This window comes from Oculina patagonica, chromosome 11, assembly GCF_052425735.1.
Source record: "Oculina patagonica isolate OP01 chromosome 11, crgOcupat, whole genome shotgun sequence".
Classification (NCBI taxonomy): Eukaryota; Metazoa; Cnidaria; class Anthozoa; order Scleractinia; family Oculinidae; genus Oculina; species Oculina patagonica.
Window position 1 is genome coordinate 17473962 of NC_135768.1, and position 20661 is coordinate 17494622.

Consider the following 20661-nt stretch of genomic DNA (forward strand, 5'->3'; position numbering starts at 1 on the left):
GATAGGCCCGCAATAGAAGCAGAGGTGGCTCCACCGATCCGAAGACTATGACCACTGTATTGGGATGTGTCGATGCCGATCAGACGTAAAAGCTGAGATACGAAAGAGACGAGGTCGGTTTTTGTTAAGGGGGAACCGTCCGAGAGCTGCAAAAGGGGTAAAGTGTCTTTGTTAACGGTGCCACGACGATGCTGGAGGGCCAGGTTCGTTTTCATAGCGCACACGGCACAGACAAAATGATTCGAGTGTGCCGTGTAGAGAGTCACACCTTGTCGCCGCTGGTCCGTTTTGGATTGTTTAATTTGGAGGGAGAGATATTCTGAACCATCGGCAGCAGTATGTAACTTAGCATCATAGAAAGTGAGATGAATGGATGGATCAAAGTGGTCACTGGATGCGACGGTGAGTTCCCCTGCCCGTAGCATTAAGAAATGACCGGTGGTGAGGGCTGCCCATTTCACGTTGTCATCGTCACTCTTTGGGTTGAGAAAGGGCTTGACAGCAGATAGAATGTCAAAAGTAAGAGGCATCTTCTGTTTGGGCGCTGAAAAATGTTGACGTTCGATGCCGCGCAATGTTTGCTTTAACTTTAAGCCAGGTTGAAGGGGATTGGAGAGACCATGAGCTACGTGAAGAGAGCGTACCGCGGCGAGGTAGACGTTAATCGATTGAGGCTTAATTCGTTGGGCGAGGTGCGTAGCGAACAATATAAGAGTGTCTTCAGAGGCAGGGAGGGGGTCGAACGAGAATTCCCGGCAAAATTGTAGAAACTGCCGCTGGGCGCTATTGTAGGTGCGATGAGATGAGTCAGCAAGTCCTCCAGCAAAGTACTCGTGTGCCTTTACTTGAAGCTTGTTAAGGGAAGTGGTGTCGTGGGCGTCGGATGACGAGCGGCCATAGGACAGGAGTCCAGGAACTTGTCGACCTGCGAACGAGAAAGAGCGTCAGCCCAGTTGTTATCAACACCGTTTATGTGTTTTGCCCGTAGCATAATATTGTGATGAGCGCACGTGTAAAACAAGAAACGAAGGAGAATCATGATATGTCTGCATTTGCTTGTACCGCTAGACAAAATATGCACGACGGACAAGTTATCACAGTGGAAAAGAATATTGCGACAAGCGAGCGAGTCTGACCAGGTGTGGACCGCGGCAGCAATCGCGTAGAGTTCTTTAAACGTGATTGATCGAGAATGAGGAATATCATGGTCCGCAAATGATCCATACAGCCAGTTGCCTGAAAAGTAGGCTCCGAAGCCAGATGCACAGGCGTCAGTGTATAGTTCTAGATGTGGAGACGAGATCCATTCGTCATCGAAGAAAAAGCTGCAGCCGTTCCAAGACGGAAGAAAAATCCTCCACCATGAAAGGTCCATGTGAAAGGCGCGGTTTAAGCGAAGGTGATGGGTAGGATGATGAGCTTTGCAAAGGACGTCGATCATACGGCGAAGGAAAGTTCTCCCGGGGCGGCAAACGTTGCAAATAAAGTGCAACTTGCCGATAAGAGATTGTAGTTGTCGTTTGGTACAACGGCGTTTAGTGGACCACGTGTGAAGTAGGTTGATTATTTCCGTTAAACGAGAGGAGTCGATGCGCATTTCTTGGGTTACGGTGTCCAGTTGAACTCCAAGGAGAACTAAGGATGTTGTAGGGCGAACCGTTTTGTCAGGGTTGACCGCGAATCCCATGTCAGAGCATGTACGAAGCATGACGTCAAGACTCTGAGCGCAGGAGTCGTCAGGGGAAGGAGGACCACAAGTCCAAAAGTCATCCAAGTAATTCCAAAGGGGTGTGGCACCACGTTCCGCCATGGCATACCGCAAACCGTCAATAAATTTCAGAAAGAGCGCTGGCGAACTGCGAAGACCAAACGGGAGGAACATATCGAAGAAATAGCCGGTTTGTGTGGAACCGTCGGATGTTACTATGGGCCATGTGGATCCTAGGAGTTCCCAGTCACGGGGGTCCACCAGGATGTGACGAAAAGCGTCAGAAAGATCGAGTTTGCTCATAAGAGCATTGGGTCCAAACATTTTCAGGTAGGCGATAGCATTGTCCAGTGAGTCGTAAGAACACGTGTAAAGTTCTTTAGGAATTGCGTCGTTGACGGATTGGCCTGCAGGCCACGAAAGATCGGTTATGATACGCCATTTGGGAGGCTGCGAGTGCTTTTTCGGAATAGCACCCATCGGCGATCCGACAAAATGCGAAAAAGGAGGTGAAAGGAAAGGCCCGGCCTTTCGGTTCAATAAAAGTTCCCGTTCAATTTCCATAGCGACGGGTGTAGGGTTTGACGTAGCCGAAAAGTGATTGGGAGAAATCAAGGGCGAACGCTCATGGTGAAAGCCAATACGAACGCCATGTTCAATATCATGCAATAAATCATTAACTAAGTCACTGTCCGGGTGATTACGAAGGGCGTCACGCCATACGTCAATGGGAAACGGGGATTGTACCCGAGGGAGTGACTGTGCAAGCGGCCTCTGGATGGTCCCCCCGACAAGATTTGCAGATGTGGGCTCGCTTGCAGTTAGCACCTTGGTAGCAGGCTCTTCGCTGGTAAAGATTGCATCCCTCTTGGCCTGTGGATGAGTACCACCTGGTGTATTTCCAAGCGAGGTTTTGATTACCGACGGGGTTCCTGGGGCCATATCCGGTCGATTTTTGCGGTGTAGTCTCCTCCATCTGGTCTTGCGCGAGAAATGTACAGTCCTTGACCAAATGGTCAAAGGACTTACAACGCGAGCACTGGCGGGGGTGAGGGCGTAGGGCAGAGGCATCTAACACTGTTGCATATAGCGTGGTATCGAGGACGCCAAGACTTGCGCTGCCGAGTTGAATTTGTTTGGCGTACGCCATGCGGGAGTGGATGTCAAACATATACACGGATGGCCAGCGAAATTTACGATTAGCAAATTGAATATGTTCACGATACGAGGCAAGTTCAATGTAACGTGATGGTTGCACGGCCATAACTAATTTCTCGTATGCGTTCCACGCCTGTAACCAGGTGTCAAACGAGTCGATCTGGCGTTTTCGGGGCCCCTTGATTACGTAAGCAACACAGTTTATATCGCTCTGGACAGGGATGTTTCCGTTGTTAGGCAAATTTGCGAAGGGGCTAAGGGTGGATAAAAGATCAGAAAAATCAATATACTCACCCTTAGCGGCCGCCTGCGCAAGTTTCTCGGACAAGCTTGTGTTATTCGCCGTTGTGGTATTCGCCGCTGGAGTTGCGATCTGTGTCGGTAGAGTTGGATGTTGGGATGATTTGCTGGCCTGGTCGTCGAGAACCGGAGGATGCTGAGGCGATTTAACTTGCTTTTTTAAATCGTTGTGTTGCATTTGGAGGTGCTCCATTTGAGAGGAAAGGTTGCGGATGGCATCCAAAAGAACGGACGTTGACGGCTCATCGGACGTTTCCGATTCCTGAATCTCCGTGCCATCACTCGGGCCAGTACAATTCTTCCCTGGTGTACCGAAGTGGTGATTAGATTTTGGGGTCTTGCACCCAGTACATTTGCCTTTTCTTGCAGACATAGCGTCGAAGAAAAACTCAGAATACTCGAAGAAAACGTACAAATAAAACGACAGTAAACACGAGGCGTATCGATCGACGCGATCAAAGTTCACAGTGAAACGTGTCCGTAACTCGAGACGATAATCAAGTGACATTACTTACTTTACATTAACACAATTTAACTAGTTAAATATTACGGGCACTAAAGAGGTTATAAAATTTGAAACAATCTCTGACTTAAAAACTTTAAAAATACAAGCTTTCGGCTGTTTGAACTACAGCCTTCGACGGGTAAAATGTAAAAAGGTAAAATATGCAGTGTGTGAAGTTGCGAAATACAAATGCTAATAACTAAGAATATTTGTTAAAAAGAATGCGAAATAAAAATGCTAATAACTAACAATATTTGTTAAAAAGAATGTTGTACTGTCCAGGTAGAGGACAGGAATTGTTATCCGCATTGGGAGTTAGCTTCGAATGCCACGCTTCCAACATTTTTCTTGATCTAAAGCCGCCTTTGTCAATGACAGATGCATTATCAAAGTCAATCACATGATTGTTGGACCAGACGTGATTGGCAATTCTTGAACCTTTTGCCGCGGTTTTTACATTTCGAAGGTGTTCTTTTTTCCTGGTGTTGAAGGCTCTGCCCGTCTCACCAATGTAACACCATGAACACTCAGAACAAGGAATTTTATAGACAACGTTTGTCTGCGATTCCAAAAAACACAAGGCCAGCACGGCGGCAACTCTTTTACACAGAGCCCTAAATTTACCCAACTCTTCCGAAGGAAAACAACGAGAACTTAACCGTGTTCATTCAGCACTTGAATCTAATGGTTACCCATCGAAGTTCATTAAAAACATCCAGTCTAACAAAACCCGACCCTCGACAGTGCTGTCCCCGGAGGAACTTGTTGGAACATTCTTCAAAACGGTCGAGGCGCCCGAATCACACAAGTCATTCGCCTCTCTACCATACATTAAAGGCGTAACAGAACCTCTGACCCGTGTCCTCAAAAAGCACAATATCACAGTAGTAAACAAACCACTGAACACCCTTCAACAACAGTTCCCGGCTCCAAAATTTCGACCTTCTTTGGAATCTTTTTCACGAGTTACAATCAACTTGGCTGCACCCCAACTATGGTATTTACTCATGCATATAGAAAACTCAGCTCTTTGTGAGCTCATAAAAAGAAGATGACTACTGTTTAGGTTGTTGAAAAGACAACAGTAAACAACAAGTCTTTCTCAACAAGGCAATTGTTACACCTGAAAACATGCTAAAACAGATTTTTGTGGTCCGCAGTGGTTCATAGACAGAGCTTCTAACTTACAAGCGTACTTTCAAGACCTTCAACTGTACATCAGAACCCCAGGGGGGGCACTTGCAGTATACATGACGGGGAGGTCCGACGTATTTTTTTCGGTTGAAAATTTACACCCTCGGTATTTTTTTGGGTCAAGAGATCTGTCATATATTTTTTTAGGTCTTAAAGTCTGTTTTATTGAATAAATCAGTATAGAGGTGCTAGGTCTTGTACTTTTTTGGGGTAGAAAATTTTGATGTCAGGTATTTTTTTGGGTGTAAAATTTCAGGCTCATGTATTTTTTTGGGTTCGCAATATAAAGCTCCGTCGGACCCCCTCCCCCCCCCCCCCCCCCGTCATGTATACTGCAAGTTCCCCTCCCTGGGATGAGAACCTAAACCGATCAAAATATTGTGACTTACATTCCGTCACTTCATAGCTCCTACTGTAAAGCTTGCTTGCTTCGTTTAGCTATGGTAACTTAAACAAGAAGTCTCCAAATTGTCCAAAAAGAACATTTGATTTCCTGCCAATATTACTACAAGAAGTGAAGAAAAATGTTACACCATGTGATGTAACTTCTTTAATGCCCAAGCGGCCAGAGCATGTACGAGGACCATTCATCTTCACTTGAACACAGTACTGATCGTCTCTCGTCAAATGTACTGGATCAAACAAAACAACAAAACCATAAAAGCAGATATCTATTCTATGCATAAGAACTGATGAGAATTTTCCAGATTTCTTAGCAATTTCTCTACCATGAACTTCGTTCACAGTCAAAGACACCATATACTCATTATTTTCACTGCCAAACAAGCTAATTCCATGAAGCACTATGTCTTTGTTCATGTGAAAATGAATACAATCTTCATGAACCAAGTCAAAACAATTTAAACCGACACGACCAAATCTGAAACATGATTGCAGAGTACCAACCCTTTCATTCTCTTTAAAACCGACTGGTGATGCCAATTCTGAATTAAACTGCTGCATGGTGTTAACAAGTTCTTGTGGTGTTAGTATTTCACTGTGAGGGACAGCATCAGCAAACTCTTTTTCCTCCATCACTGGAAAACGTATCTCTTTAACAATAACCTCTCCAAGAATTTGTCTTTTTACCTTGCCATCTGCCATCAGCCCTTGCCGTTCACATTCCTTTGAAGCCCAAAAATCAACAGACTTAAACAACTCTACCTCTCTGATTGTCAATGAATCTCTCTTGACAACTGCTTCAAGTAAGGACCTCTTAATTGTCGCGAATCCCTCTGATTTCACAGCTTCTTCAGTTTCTCTGTCAATCACTTCCCAGCATTGATCAACAAGAATCTTCTCATCGTATTGCTGAGCATGTGGCAGAACACAAAACACGTTTGCCGGATTTAATATTTCCTTTCGCAGCAGCCGAACACATTCATCAGCAAGAGAATTGACCAAGTATTTCTTTGCCACATACAGCACTTGCATCACATTGCCTTCGTTTAATTCCGCCTTGCCGCTGTACATGTATCGAAGCATTTCCAATACTCCCTCGTATTCACAGTCTGGTAGATCTACAGAGTCCGATCTCTCGGCCAGTTCCCCACAAAACATGGCGAAAAACACGGGACTACAACTCGTCAACACAAACTTGTGGGCAGGAATCGCCATCTTGCTTTTCTTGGGCTCACCTTCGTCACTCGAAGCTCGAACAACAAGGCTTACATCGCTCAGTAAATCCTTGTTAAACATGAGAATGCCTCTGTCTGTGATGCTTGCTTTGGTCTTCTGCCACTTTTCATCAAAGACGGCCATAATTTCGTGTTGTTATACCCAATACACCAGTAGAATCACACATATGCTGTGAAGTGTTGGCAATCCCAATGAGCCCTTGCGCCCTCATTTCGCGGGAAAATTTTGTCACGCAATCCACAATGATAGGTCCGCTTTGCGTACATGTGCAGAGTTAAACTAGTGGCCAGATAAGCCTTTAACCAGGACGACTTTTAACCGCCAAGACTCCGAAAAGCACAATGAGCTGTTAAACAAGAAATGCTTCCAAGAAAGGTCTGAAAGGGTAAAATGGATAGAAGGCAATAAATTTGCCTTTTTTTTTTTCACTTAAAAAATACGATTTTCATCACTGGGACTAGGAATCACAAAAAAGAAAATGGGAATGGGACCAACATTTGCACAAAAATGGTAAGGAAATGCCACCCCCGCTTTTTTTTCAAGGCCCACTTAGAATTCCCACAAATTAAAAAATTAAAAAAAATTAAAAATTAGAAATTAAAAACAGTTATAGCTCTCACCTTTTGCCAAGGAACTAGGACCACACCCATATCCCATTTCAAACACTCTTGGCCTTGACGTTACTGTTTTTCATTCTACCTCCCTCTCTTCTCAACCTGAGTTACTGTGGTGTATTTAATACAGAAAACAGTGTGTAAACTACGAGTTACAACACACACATGGCAAGAACTCAACTAACTAGGGCTTTCCACAAGTTGCTCGGCAACTTTTTGGCAACTTTTCATGTTTCGAGCAACTTTTTCCCCTTCGAGCAACTTTTTCCCTCTCGAGCAACTTGTTGCATTTTGAGCAATTTCCATACCGAAGATCTCCGAAGATTACCCGAGTGTTGTTCAAAGGCAATACGAACGTTTCCGAGGATTTACGAAGTATGCCGAAGATTTTTGAGGAACATCTGAAGACGTTTCAACTTTCGGCTCATTCTGCATTAATACATTACAAAACTCGTCATCAAATATGACGTCATCGATATCTTCACGATTTTCCTCAATTATGGAAATCCTTGTTATTTAACAAATGTTCCCCTTAATATGTTATAAACATACTTCTTTTGCTGTAAAATTGCATAAAACTGCTTAGAAATCTTACCCTCAAAGGGAAATAAGCATATATTTAGAGAAATTCTCTTGATTAGAAGCAGCGTTTTGGTTTTTTTGGAGCAACTTTCGAGCAACTTTTATTATCAGAAGCAACTTTTTGGATTTTTGGAGCAACTTTTGAGCAACTTTTTGAGAAATTACGGGCAACTTTTTGAGAAATCTCGAGCAACTTGTGGAAAGCCCTACAACTAACTCGATCGTACACGGCCTTCTTGTCACGTGACGACTCTACAAGTCCCAGGACTCCACAGTTACTAAAACACCATTTTATTGGAGTGTCATGACAAAAAAGAATTATTTTTCCCCTTCCCTTTCTTCTTCCCTCCCTTTCTTCCTTTCATTCTACATTTGTCTACTGGTTCGTTCTTCCATTCATTTAAAAAAAAAATGCAAAACTACTAAAAGAATGTCACCTTTTTCATTTTGCACTTTCAGCAGTGCTTTCTCTCTTAGCCATGGTACATCAATTTGTTATATTAATTTTTTTTTAAATCAAGATGTTGATTGACAACTTGGGTAGAGAATATCCAGACCATGCCTTCCTTTATTCATATCTACAAATTAATTATACAACATGAAGAGTATGGTCTTCAAATGGCCAAAGTACATGTAGTAAAAACATGCAGCAAGTCACTATAATGATAATACCAGTAAGAATTATTATTACTTTGTAAGCATAAAATGAATAAATAGCGTTGAAGGCACCCAAAAACTGCAATGAGCCGAAAGAGATTTCAGCAAAACCTAACCTCACTGTGTTGCCCAGAAAATAGAAGGGTTGTGGTTGAATCCCCCATTTCCTCCAGAAATAAATGTTTAGCTTCTTAATAATTAATTTTCTATAAAAAAATATTGGCTTCTTCAGCTCAAAAATTGGCGCCCTATCTCACTTTTAAACACCGATTATAAAATAGCGACCAAATGTATAGCAAGACGCTTAGAAAAAGTGATAAGACGGGTTACATTAAAGGTAGATATATTGGTGAAAATATACGATTAATTTCAGATATTATAGAACAGTATAGCAATCCAAACAAACAAGGAATGATTCTCTTCTTAGACCGGACTCTCTAGAATGGGAATACCTTTTTACGACACTTGAGGCTATGAATTTTGGACCAAGTTTTCGAAATTGGATTCGCACTTTTTATAACAACATTAACAGCTGCGTCATTAACAATGGCTACGCATCAGAATTCTTTACTCTTCAAAGAGGAGTCAGACGAGGCTGTCCACTATCTGGACTACTCTTTATACTTGCCGTAGAACCACTTGCACATAAAATTCGTTTTGACGAATCAATCAGAGGTCTTCATAACGGAAATAAAACAGTTAAACTTAGCCTATATGCCGACGACACTACTTCCTTTCTGCCGGATGACAGTTCTGCTTCCAATTTATTCACCCTTCTTGAGCAATTCGGTACGAGCTCCGGACTCAAAATAAATAGACACAAGACCGAGGGAATGTGGCTTGGTGCTTGGAAAGGCAGACTTGGTAAGTACAGGCCGTTCGGAATATCATGGCCAGAACAATACGTTACAACTCTTGGAGTCGTCTTTGCTTACGATACTCTAGTTCGCCAACACATGAACTTTGAAACAAAGCTCTCTAATTAAAGCTTCAAAAAGTTTTAAATCTCTGGTCTGGTAGGCATTTAACGATTTTAGGGAAAGTAACCATTATTAAAACGTTAGCCCTTTCTAAGCTTGTTTACAGTTCTTCAGTGTTACACGTTCAATCAGATTTCATCAAAAGAGTAAATGAAACAATTTTTGCTTTTATTTGGAATTTTAAGCCTGATAAAATTAAAAGAAGTACGTTAATCGGCCCGGTGAACAAAGGCGGGCTCAATATGGTCAATTTCAACGACGTCAACAAGTCCCTAAAAATTGCTTGGGTAAAACGTTTCTGTGATGAGCCTGAAAACAACTGGTGCGCCTTTCTTAATTCGTTTTTGTTAAAATATGGAGGTGCTTTCCTGTTTCAGTGCAATTTCAATCTAAATTACCTAGAGTTAAAAAACATTCCAATTTTTTATAAAGAAATTCTGTCAAATTGGCAAGAAATTCACTCAAATGACCCAGTTAATTCCACAGATTTTAAAGAAGAGATCTTATGGAACAATCGTTTCATAAGGATTTGCCGTAAATCATTTTATTTCAAATCGTGGCATAAAAGTGGAATCGTAAAGGTTCGTGACCTTCTAACCGAGCAGGGAAACTTTCTATCTTTCGAACATTTTAAGGCCAAGTTCGGTGTCCGTACAACTTTTTTGGACTACGCAGGCGTGATCGCTGCAATCCCAAAAGCCTGGAAAACCGCAATCCCCCAATTTTTCTATGAGCGATTAGTCAACAAGGCATAACCGACTTGACTATTGCTCATGAAAAATGAGAGCTATAATGATAGAATTCCAAAACTTACAGTTTTATGTTTTATTAAGCCAAACATCACAAGTAGTTTTCCCTTTTGAACATTGCATGCTATAATTTGCTACCAATAAACAAAACAAAAAAATGGAGAGCCAATCAGATTTGTTGATTTCCACAAGAACACAGCTGTGAGGCTACCAATAGCTATGATGCTAGCCTTTATAGTTTTATGTTTACCATAAATTTGCAGATCAAAAAAAAGGCTCAATCCCCAATTGCAGAAAAGTTGCCAGGTGTACTTTTGATTACCCTGCGTAGCAAGCGTAACCATGCGAGCAAAGTTTCTGTGTGTAGATTCTGGCGAAAAGCGAAAGATTCTGGCCGCGCGAGAATTGGGGCAAGAGACAAAAAGGGAAAGAACAAAGAACTTTGCACGCACGGGAACGCTTACTACGCAGGCTAACTTTTGACTGCCATAACTATCCCTGTAACATATACTTCTCATTGCAGTCATGCTCTATTATTATTGTGGTTTTCAGTGCAATGCTAACTCTGAATTTCAAAATCCAACAAATGATTGCGTTTTTCACTGCCGTCAATCATAATTATGGCGACAGCTAACGAACTATGAAAAACAGAAACAAACAAAATGGATAGATATCTACCAATCACAAAAGAACGACTTGACCTTTTGACCTAATTGAAATGAATTTCTGTTTACCGAGAGGTCCGCTAAGATGATTGACGGCAGCAAAAAACGTAAACCTTTTGTTGAGGATTGAATTTCAGAGTTCACATTTCACTGAAAACTGCAATAAAGTTGGTTGATTGATTGATTGATTGCTGCTTCCATGAGGTCAACAATCAGGCTGGAAGCACTCTAAAATCTACATGTACATGTAGCAAATTTATAACTATTTGAAAGAACCAAACAGGTCAAAATACTAAGTTTCATACTGCTGCTGTTCACAGTTCCTGCCAATAAAGCACTGCATTGTACTCAGTGTCATGGTAGCTTAAAAAGAAAGTCTGCAAATTGTCCGTAGTTAGCACTTGTGTAACAATTTGAACAATTATTTCCAAAGAAAAATGTCACACCATGTGATGTAACTTCACTTTCACCATAGCTCCCAAAGTATGACTTCGGACCATTTGTTTTTACTTTAACATAATAGCGACATCCTTGGCTCAAATAAACTGGATTAAACATCACATCATAGCCATAATAGCGAAAATCTTTTTTATGAAATAGAACACAAGAGAATTTCCCAGATTTATTGACAACAATATCACCACTGTGAATTTCCTTAACTATCAAAAATATCACTTCATACTCGTTATTTTCACTGCCAAAAAGACAAATCCCATGAAGCGCAATGTCTTTGTCGACATGGAAGTGAATGCAATTCTCGGGAAGTACGTGACTAGACTCCGAAGCATTATCAAATCTACAACATGATTGGTACGTGCCACCTCTTTGGTCTCCATGGAAACCCACTGGTGATGCCAATACTGAATTAAAATGCTTCCTCGCGTTAACAACTTCTTGTGGTTTTAGAATTTCACTGTCAAGCACAACACTAGTAAACTCTTTTTCTTTCATCACTGGAAAACGTATTTGTTTGACAATAACCTCTCCGAGAATGCATCTTTTTACCTTGCCATCTGGAGTCAATCCTTGCCTCTCACATTCCTTTGCAGCCCAAATATCAACAGCTTTGAACAAATCTACTTCTCTGATTGTCAGTGAATCTCTCTTCACAACTGCTTCAAGTAAGGATCTCTCAATTGTCGCAAATACCTCTGATTTCACAGCTTCTTCAGTTTCTCTGTCAATCAAATCCCAGCATTGATCTACAAGAATATTCTCATCATATTTCTGAGCATGTGACAAAACACAAAACACGTTTGCCGGATCCAAGTTATATCGGAGAAAAACAATACATTCATGAACGAGTGACTTTACAATGTATTTCTTTGCTACATACAGCACTTGCATCACATTGCTTTCGTTAATTCCGCCTCTCCGCCGTACATGTATCGTAGCATTTCCAACACTCCCTCGTACTCGCAGTCTGGCAGGTCAACAGAGTCCGCTTTTTCGGCTAGTTCTCCACAAAACATGGCGAAAAACACAGGACTACAGATCGACAACACAAACTTGTGAGCAGGAATCGCCATCTTGCTTTTCTTGGGCTCGCCGTCGCCATTCGAGGCTCGAACAACAAGGCTTACATCGCTTAGCAGTTTGTTATTGAACATAGAAATACCTCTTTGGTTAAAATTGCAGTCGTCTGAGGCCAGCGAATTTTTCTGGGAGAAATCCATTACACCCAAACTGCCAAAATGGTGGAAAGGATCGGAAAGGATGGGAATTTTATTTCGCAAAGAAACCAGCGGTTATTGTCTGAGTAATAGCAACGTTGTGTAATAGAGAGCTCGTGTCCAATAGTAAAAAGAGAGGAGCACTGGGATCTAGCTGGCCCGTCTGTGTGTAAAAGAGTTTTCAAGATAAGACAGTCTGTCTCTTCCTATAATGATAACTGAAATGTAAAATTACAAAAGTTTTGAGACTACTTGAAAAGGTCAATTAAAGGCAGCCCAGGGCTGATGCTGACCTTTACAAAATCAATCAATCAATCAATTAGGGGTACATTCCCTACGCAAACAAACTGGAAAATATGAAAATCCAGGAGCACCCATACCAGTTAAAGAACGAAAGTGCTTGGTATTTATACCTAATCGTACCTTTTTGGTACGCTTCGGCTGCATATCAGGCGAGTTTGGTCGAGCCATGGTTCGTATTTTGGCGAGACGCAGTCTAGCCAAAATACCCATGGCGAGATTAAACGAGCCTGATATGCAGCCAAAGCGTACCAAAAAGGTACGATTAGGTATTTACCGTACCCAAATTCAGCAAAAAATCCGGTTATATTTATCGCTCTGTTGAAGCCATGCTTGCAAGGTACGTACTGTAAATTGTGATGACTTGGTCTTCGACACTTTTACCAAGTTCCTCTTCTGCCTTTTCCACTCGTTTGTTTAGAGTTTCATTCTCTACATTTTCAAAATTAAAATTTAGCGAAAAACTTGGAAATTCCGACTCCAATTTTTTCACTCTGAATGTCTCAGTACTCGTCGGCAAACATCGCGCAATTGGCGAGCGCGCTCAAGTTTAGTTTTGGCGGGAAAGGTTTTCTCTTTTTACGAAGTTCTGTTCTATTGGTAAAACGTCTTTTCAATTCATCACACAGTAACACTACTTTACTTCAAAGTGACCGTGATATGGGGGCATATCAGGTCAGTGACTTGATATCGTAGGATATCAGGACAGTAGATCGCGCTTCTGATTGGCTACTTGCGAATTTGGGTACGGTAAGTAAGGAAAACCACATAGAGTCCTGACCAATAGCATTTTTTAATGTATTGCAAAGGGTATAATGATGTTAGAAAAGAGCTTCATTCCATAGTGTCCCAAACTGATCCTCGCTTTGTAGATTTAAATGATCATGAAAAAATAAAGTACCTTCTTAAATTAGATAATTATGCTACCTCTAGAATCATAGCTAAATATATCTTTCTCATGTTTCAAAAAAGAAAAGAAATTTTAAATTGAAAGTTATATCACTGAATAAATAGTTGTATAATTATTAAAAGTTCATTTATTACCGTAAACGTTTGCATTGTAATTCAATTGTTTGTTATTAAGTTATTTGTTAGCATAGTTGCTATAACACCTTTATTGTAACTAGACCAATACCTCCCTTTGGAGTGTAAGGCACAATAAAGATTTACTGTAACTGTTGATCAATCAATCATTCAATCAGTCAATTAATAAATCAATCACTTGATCAATAATTAACAAGTAGTAATGCCATAAAAAACAATGACAAATTTAATATTTTAAAACATTCATGGAAGTAATCAGAACATACATGTACGGCATGTATGTCCTTCATACTTCAACCTTCGACTGAGCCATCTAAAAAAAGCATACCGGTAAGTATCTTTTTATGAACTATCATAGAAGTTCACAAGTTGCCCTTCAAGTGCAATCAAATCATTTATAACTCTGAATGTAATTATTTAAGCATATATATTTTTTGTTTACATGTAAACTGTAATGATTTATATTGTAATATAATCCAAGTTAACATCTGTGCATAATAATTATTTTATGTGTACATAATTGAATATAATTTGTAATATATTGTTTTTGTCTGTGTAATTAAATATAGAGGAAAAGTAAAAAGACCTTTCCTGCATTACACTCAGATGCCCTGCATAAGAAGGTGATGAAGCCGAAGGTAGCTTTCACAAAGAGCAGGTGTTTCAAGAACTTCGACGAGGAGGCTTTTAACAATGACCTAGAGCGCGTGCCGTTTGACGTTGCATACCTTTTTGACGACGTGAGTGATATTTGCTGGGCTTTTGAGAAAATGTATACAAACGTGTTGGATGACCACGCACCTCTTAGGAAGACAAAGTTGAGAGGTGCCTCTGAACAATCAAAGTTCATTACACCAGAAATAAGATCAGCTATGCGTAAAAGAAATGCTCTTAAACGCAAATACTACAAGGGCAGCCGTTGACTGGGACGCGTACAGGTGTCTTAGGAACCGCGTGGTTGCCATGCGTCGTAAATCCATCATCGAACACTTCAAACGCCTGTGTAACCTGAGCGCGGGAAACCCGAGGGATTTCTGGAGTTCATTGCGGCCTTTTATCAATTCGAGGCATCGCTCGCCAAATGAGCTAATTACTCTCAAAGAAGAACAAGGAGTTATCAAAGATCAAAATCAGGTGGCACAAATATTTAATGCATATTTCAGTAATATCACAGGGGACTTGATCGAAAACAAGCATACCGCTTTCAAAGAACAATCGCACGTATGCAGATTCCCATCGAGCAAGAATGGTAAGACAACAAGCACGTTCTCATTCAAGCCGACGAATTACCACACAGTGAAAGCAGTGTTGGAGAATATTAAGCCGAACAAAGCTCAAGGATACGACCTGATTCCTCCGAGAGCGGTTAAGGCATCTTCTAGGTCCATTGCAATGCCCTTCTGCAAACTAATTAATACTATCATTAGTAGGTCGCAAGTACCTGACACCTGGAAGCACGGTCAAATCACGCCACTCCACAAGAAAGACAGCGTCTTGGATAAAAAGAACTTTAGACCGGTGACTGTCTTACCTGTTTTTGGTAAAGTGTTTGAGAGGCTAATACACATGCAAATGACGGAACACTTTGAGCCCATTTTTCACGATTCTGTTTTTGCTTATCGCAAATATCACGGATGTCCTTCAGCACTATTAACGCTAACAGAGCATTGGAAAGAGGAACTGGATAAACGCAATGCGATTGCTGCGATAGCAATTGATCTAAGCAAGGCATTTGACTGCCTGCCACATGAACTGATCTTGGAGAAGCTTAAGTTCTATGGCATGGAGGACAAAGCAGTTGCCCTTTTGTACAGCTATCTATCATCCAGGTATCAGCGAGTGAAGCTGGGCGACACCTTTTCAGACTGGACAGGTGTGGCGGCTGGGGTCCCGCAGGGATCTATTCTGGGACCACTGTTATTTAACATTTTTATGAATGATTTAAACTTTGCTATTGAAAGGTGCAAGTTCATGAATTACGCAGATGATACGAAGATTCATACCTCGGATCCAAACCCACAAGTTGTCGAGGAGGATATCAATAGGGATTTAGCAAACACGCTGCATTGGTTCCAGCAAAATGGGATGAAAGCGAATCCTGAAAAGTACCAGGCTCTTGTGCTGGGAAACAGTGATTATGATATGAACATTAAATGTGTGGATAAAAGAATTCCCATTTCTAAAGAAATCAAATTATTAGGTGTTACACTAGATAACAGGCTCAAGTTTGATGCCCACATCGCGGATATTTGTCGTAAAGTAGGAGGACAAGTGAATGCCCTGAATAGGCTAAAAAATATTCTACCTTGTAAGACCAAAGAAGCACTCTACCGCGCCTTTATTTTCCCTTATTTTACTTATTGCAGCCAAGTCTGGCACCACTGCGGGACCAGAAACGCTAACAAGCTAGAAAAAGTTAACGAGCGTGCACTTAGATTAATTTATAAAGATAATTCTACATCATATCAGACTTTGTTAGAGAGGATAGGTCTTAACAACACTTTAGAAACCCGTAGGATACAGGACATGTTAATTACCATAAACAGCTGTTTTCAGGGCAGAGCCCCTGTAAAAATTGGTCGTCTCATAAATGTGAGAAGGAGCAGTTACAATTTGCGAGGTGCAAATGTCTTGACATTACCTAAGGCAAATAGTACCAAATACGGACTTAAACGTTTCAGTTATTACGCCGCTAAGCAATGGAACGGACTTCCCGAGAACATACGCTGCCTAGCTGGCACCAAAGATTTTATACGCAACATTCGAAATTTAACGTTTTAAATTGTAAGTTTTTATTTTTTTAGGACTTTTTATAGCGATATTAATCAATCAAGGGTGTTTTAATTTTTTATATTTTTAATCATGTTAATTATATTATCTATAGTAGCTAGCATTTTTATATTGTATATATTTTAATTAATTTAGATTTTAGTTTTTAATTTCGTGAAATAACTGTAAACTAGCCGTAAAGCTAAGATTATTTCACGTTAATAAAGTATCTATCTATCTATCTATCTATCTATCTATCTATCTATCTATCTATCTATCTATCTATCTATCTATCTATCTATCTATCTATCTATCTATCTATCTATCTATCTATCTATCTATCTATCTATCTATCTATCTATCTATCTATCTATCTATCTATCTATCTATCTATCTATCTATCTATCTATCTATCTATCTATCTATCTATCTATCTATCTATCTATCTATCTATCTATCTATCTATCTATCTATCTATCTATCTATCTGCAAACAATAGTTTCAATACGAGGCTCCGGTGGACAGTTTTCATATATTTACTGCATTTTGTCCACTTGAGTCTCGACTTGAAACTATTTTTGGCAAGCATCCAAGCATAATGCGGGAAAGGTCTATGAAAACATGATTTTAAGTGTCTTCATAGTCATCTTCTAACATACTGTATTTTCTCGATTAAACGCCGGGCCCCAAATAAACGCCGGGTCTCCGAGCCAAAGTTGTTTATTTGAGGTGTAATATGGTTTAGGTATGATGGCAAATTACGTTCATGTCACATATAATGATTTAAACCCCTTGTTTAATAAACATTTTGCTCCAATAAACTGCACCATTCAAATAAACGCCGGATCCACGGAGCCAAGTTTGAAATAAACGCCGGGGGCGTTTAATTGAGAAAATATGGTAACTTAAAGTTCCATGACTTTGTCAACCTACCTAAAAAATGTAATTAAAACAGGTTTTTTCCGACAAATAGAACCCGGAGACTGGTGCCTTAAAGGGGCTATGTCATGCAATTTTAGGCAATTTCGGCACTGACCAACTGGTCATAGAATTAACTGAAATATCACAATAATGGGTTTACAATGCTCAAAAAACACCCTTGTTTGTTATGTGGCTGTGATTTTCCCAATAAAAGACTTTCGCTCTGCCAGTTTGAAGTTTAGACCTCTTAAATAACAAAAAAAATAAATAAAATTACCTTAAATACCATGACATAGCCCCTTTAAAACTGAATTTTTTTTATATCCTTACAGATATATGCCATTTCATACTCCAGGGATTTCCATGTGTTCACTCAAATGTTAGCCCTTAGACTACAGTATAAACAAAATGTAGTTTAAACCTGAATTTTCTAGTAGCAGTGATGCTAGTATACAGCTATTTCAATTAACGTTGTCCGGATCAAAGTTAAAAGACAAGACTGAAAAGCAGCATGGATAGAAGAAGAGAGCAACTGCGCGTGCTGAATACTAAGATATATAGTGACATGACAAACGCGAATTTGCACGTTTTCTATTTATTCAGACATGAGAAACAAGGTGCTTTTAGTCACACTGAATTTTAGAATAATTTTCAAAAGTCAGAGCTAAGCGACAGTGAAAGTAAAGCTACAGAAAGACCTCCTGAGAGAAAAACAAACTCGTAAATTCTCCACGTGCGAAATACCAATTTGTTCATGAAGCTTATATGCAAATTTGTAGTGAATACCCAGAACGCCATACGGTATTGCCTTTTAGCTTAAAGCTTTGACCCGACAACGTTTATTGAAATAGCTGTAAACAGTTAACACAGTTATTGTACTTCTTGTCACCCATAGGTTAAACCACTAGACTGTGTGAGAGTACATCATGCTGTGAGTTTCACATAACTTCAAACTAAAGAAAAGTTGGCTGGTCTACTTGTGATAGCTGCTTAGCTTTCACGAAGAATAGTCAGGAGGCCCCTTTTTCACAACTCGGAAAGCTTGGTACAGTCAACTCTCTCAGGTCCAGCTCCAACTACCTATACTAAAGAAATGTCTGCCTTTTAGGGAGTTTAGCTACAGAGAAATTAACGGTTGGGACAGGACCAACACCTTGTGTCCCTCTTATAAAGGTGTCTAACTTATAGACATGTTTGTCAAGAAAAAGTTAACTGTACTAAAAAGCTGCTATAAAAAAAACTACTGTATATCGGAGAACTAAACTGGTAAAAATACTTTGATTAATATCACTTTTTTCACAGTTCTTGCCATAAAATGCCTTGCAGAGAAAAGTCAAGGTAACTTAAACCAAAACTCTGCAAATTGTTCACAAGGTTTTTTACCGGGAACACCCCTGAAAGAAAATTTCGCATTGCAAACTGTAACGCTATAGTTAGCTCGTACCCCACAGAATCTACGAAAAGGGCCATTTATCTTGGCTTTAATTAAGTAAAAATAATCTTTACTCAACTTAACTGGATCAAACATGATATCAAACCCATAATAGCTATAGGCTTTTCTATGTACAAGAACAGAAGAGAATTTTCCAGATTTGTTAACGAGAACACCACCACCAAATTCTTTCACAGTCAAAGATACTTGATATTCACTGTTTTCACTACCAAATAGACGAATTCCATGAAGAACTATGTCTTTGTCAACATCCAAACGAAGGTATTCTTTATCATTGCATTCATAGCAATCATCAATGGGACCAAATCTAAAACATGATAAAAGAGCGCCAACCCTTTTATTACCATGGAAACCCACTGGTGATGTTAACACTGAATTGAAATGCTTCATCATGTTAACAATTTCTTGCTCAGTTAATATTTTACTATCAAGCACAACACTAGCAAATTCTTTCTCCTCCATCACTGGAAAACGTATTTGCCCCACAATCGTCTCACCAAGACATCTTCTTTTTACATTGCCATCTGGAGTCAATCCTTGCCTCTCGCACTCCTTTCTAGCCCAGAGATCAACAGCTTTAAATAACTCTACCTCTCTGATTGTCAATGAATCTCTCTTGACAATCTCTTCAAGTAAGGATCTCTCAATTGTCACGAATCCCTCGGATTTCACAGCTTCTTCAGTTTCTCTGTCAATCATTTCCCAGCATTGATCCAGAAGTATGTTCTCATCATATTGCCGAGCATATGGTCGTATACTAAACACGTTTTCCGGATCCAAGGTAGCTTGCAGAAACTTGATGCATTCATCGGCGAGTGATTTTACAATGTATTTCTTTGCCACATACAGCACTTGCATCACATTGCCTTCGTTTAATTCCGCCTCCCCGCTGTACATGTAGCGAAGCATTTCTAACACTCCCTCGTACTCGCAGTCTGGCAGGTCAACAGATTGCGATCTCAAGGCCATCTTACCACAAAACATGGCGAAAAACACAGGACTACACATCGACAACACAAACTTGTGCGCAGGAATCGCCATCTTGGTTTGCTTCGCTTTGGGCTCACCTTCGTCACTCGAGGCTCGAACAACAAGGCTTACATCGCTCAGTAAGTCGTTATTGAACATGAAAATACCTCTTTGTCCAATGGAATCTTCTACAGTCAGCCAGTTTTCCTGGAAGGAAGCCATGTCTCCTTTTCACCTCGTAAAGCGACAGCGACTGACAGCGACTAGCAAAGCAAAATGGCGGGAAAGCAAAATGAAGGCTCAATTTTGCCAGCGGTTTTCTTGTGAGCAATAGTTACTATGTGTAATAACATGAAACGTGAAACTGCAAGGCTGATCGAACTGCGTAGAAGAGAGACCAATCCGAGAGTCAAGAATGCATAACTGTAGACTGCTTGCAGTTTCACGTTTGATGTTTTTCATCTGTTGGCTGATTAGGTCTTTTATAGATCCTGCGTACACTAGCAGCATTTCGTTCGCGGCCAAGTGCATTTTGTTCGTTTACTTTTATATCTTGGGCCGTAGGTCAGTCTAGACGTTCAGTATTTGCATTTAAAGATGAATTCCAGTCCGTACTGCGCAATCTCGGCTGCAATGTTTATCGGAGCCCAACACGAAGGAATGTTTACAAGCAAAACTAAAAATTCCGCGACAAACTTACCTTTTTCTTCATTATTAACGCCAGATATCCTTGCAGAACAAATAATAACGAGTAGAGGAACCTTGACGCTATTTCAAACCGA

At 40.3% G+C, this 20661-nt stretch overlaps 2 protein-coding genes and 1 pseudogene across 3 annotated transcripts; all 3 read right to left on the bottom strand.

Annotated features, from left to right (window-relative positions):
• Window positions 1–5204: 5204 nt before the first annotated feature.
• LOC144630063 (BTB/POZ domain-containing protein 6-B-like) lies at window positions 5205–6679 on the bottom strand. Its single transcript, XM_078488343.1, has one exon. The coding sequence runs from the start codon at window positions 6624–6626 to the stop codon at window positions 5304–5306; it is 1323 nt and encodes a 440-aa protein (XP_078344469.1). The 5' UTR covers window positions 6627–6679; the 3' UTR covers window positions 5205–5303.
• A 3458-nt stretch (window positions 6680–10137) lies between these two features.
• On the bottom strand, window positions 10138–12457 carry LOC144629823 (BTB/POZ domain-containing protein 6-B-like; annotated as a pseudogene). Its single transcript, XR_013566420.1, has 2 exons — window positions 10398–12457; window positions 10138–10361 (listed from the first exon to the last, which is right to left on the bottom strand). The product of XR_013566420.1 is annotated as a BTB/POZ domain-containing protein 6-B-like (transcript).
• Window positions 12458–17028: 4571 nt separating this feature from the next.
• LOC144630378 (BTB/POZ domain-containing protein 6-like) lies at window positions 17029–20150 on the bottom strand. Its single transcript, XM_078488744.1, has 2 exons — window positions 18640–20150; window positions 17029–18554 (listed from the first exon to the last, which is right to left on the bottom strand). The coding sequence occupies exon 1, from the start codon at window positions 20099–20101 to the stop codon at window positions 18791–18793; it is 1311 nt and encodes a 436-aa protein (XP_078344870.1). The 5' UTR covers window positions 20102–20150; the 3' UTR covers window positions 17029–18554; window positions 18640–18790.
• Window positions 20151–20661: the final 511 nt, after the last annotated feature.

Excerpts from the sequence above, each read along its gene's own strand:
- LOC144630063 (XM_078488343.1), bottom strand. The coding sequence starts at position 6,626 with ATGGCCGTCTTTGATGAAAAGTGGCAGAAGACCAAAGCAAGCATCACA.
- LOC144630378 (XM_078488744.1), bottom strand. The coding sequence starts at position 20,101 with ATGGCTTCCTTCCAGGAAAACTGGCTGACTGTAGAAGATTCCATTGGA.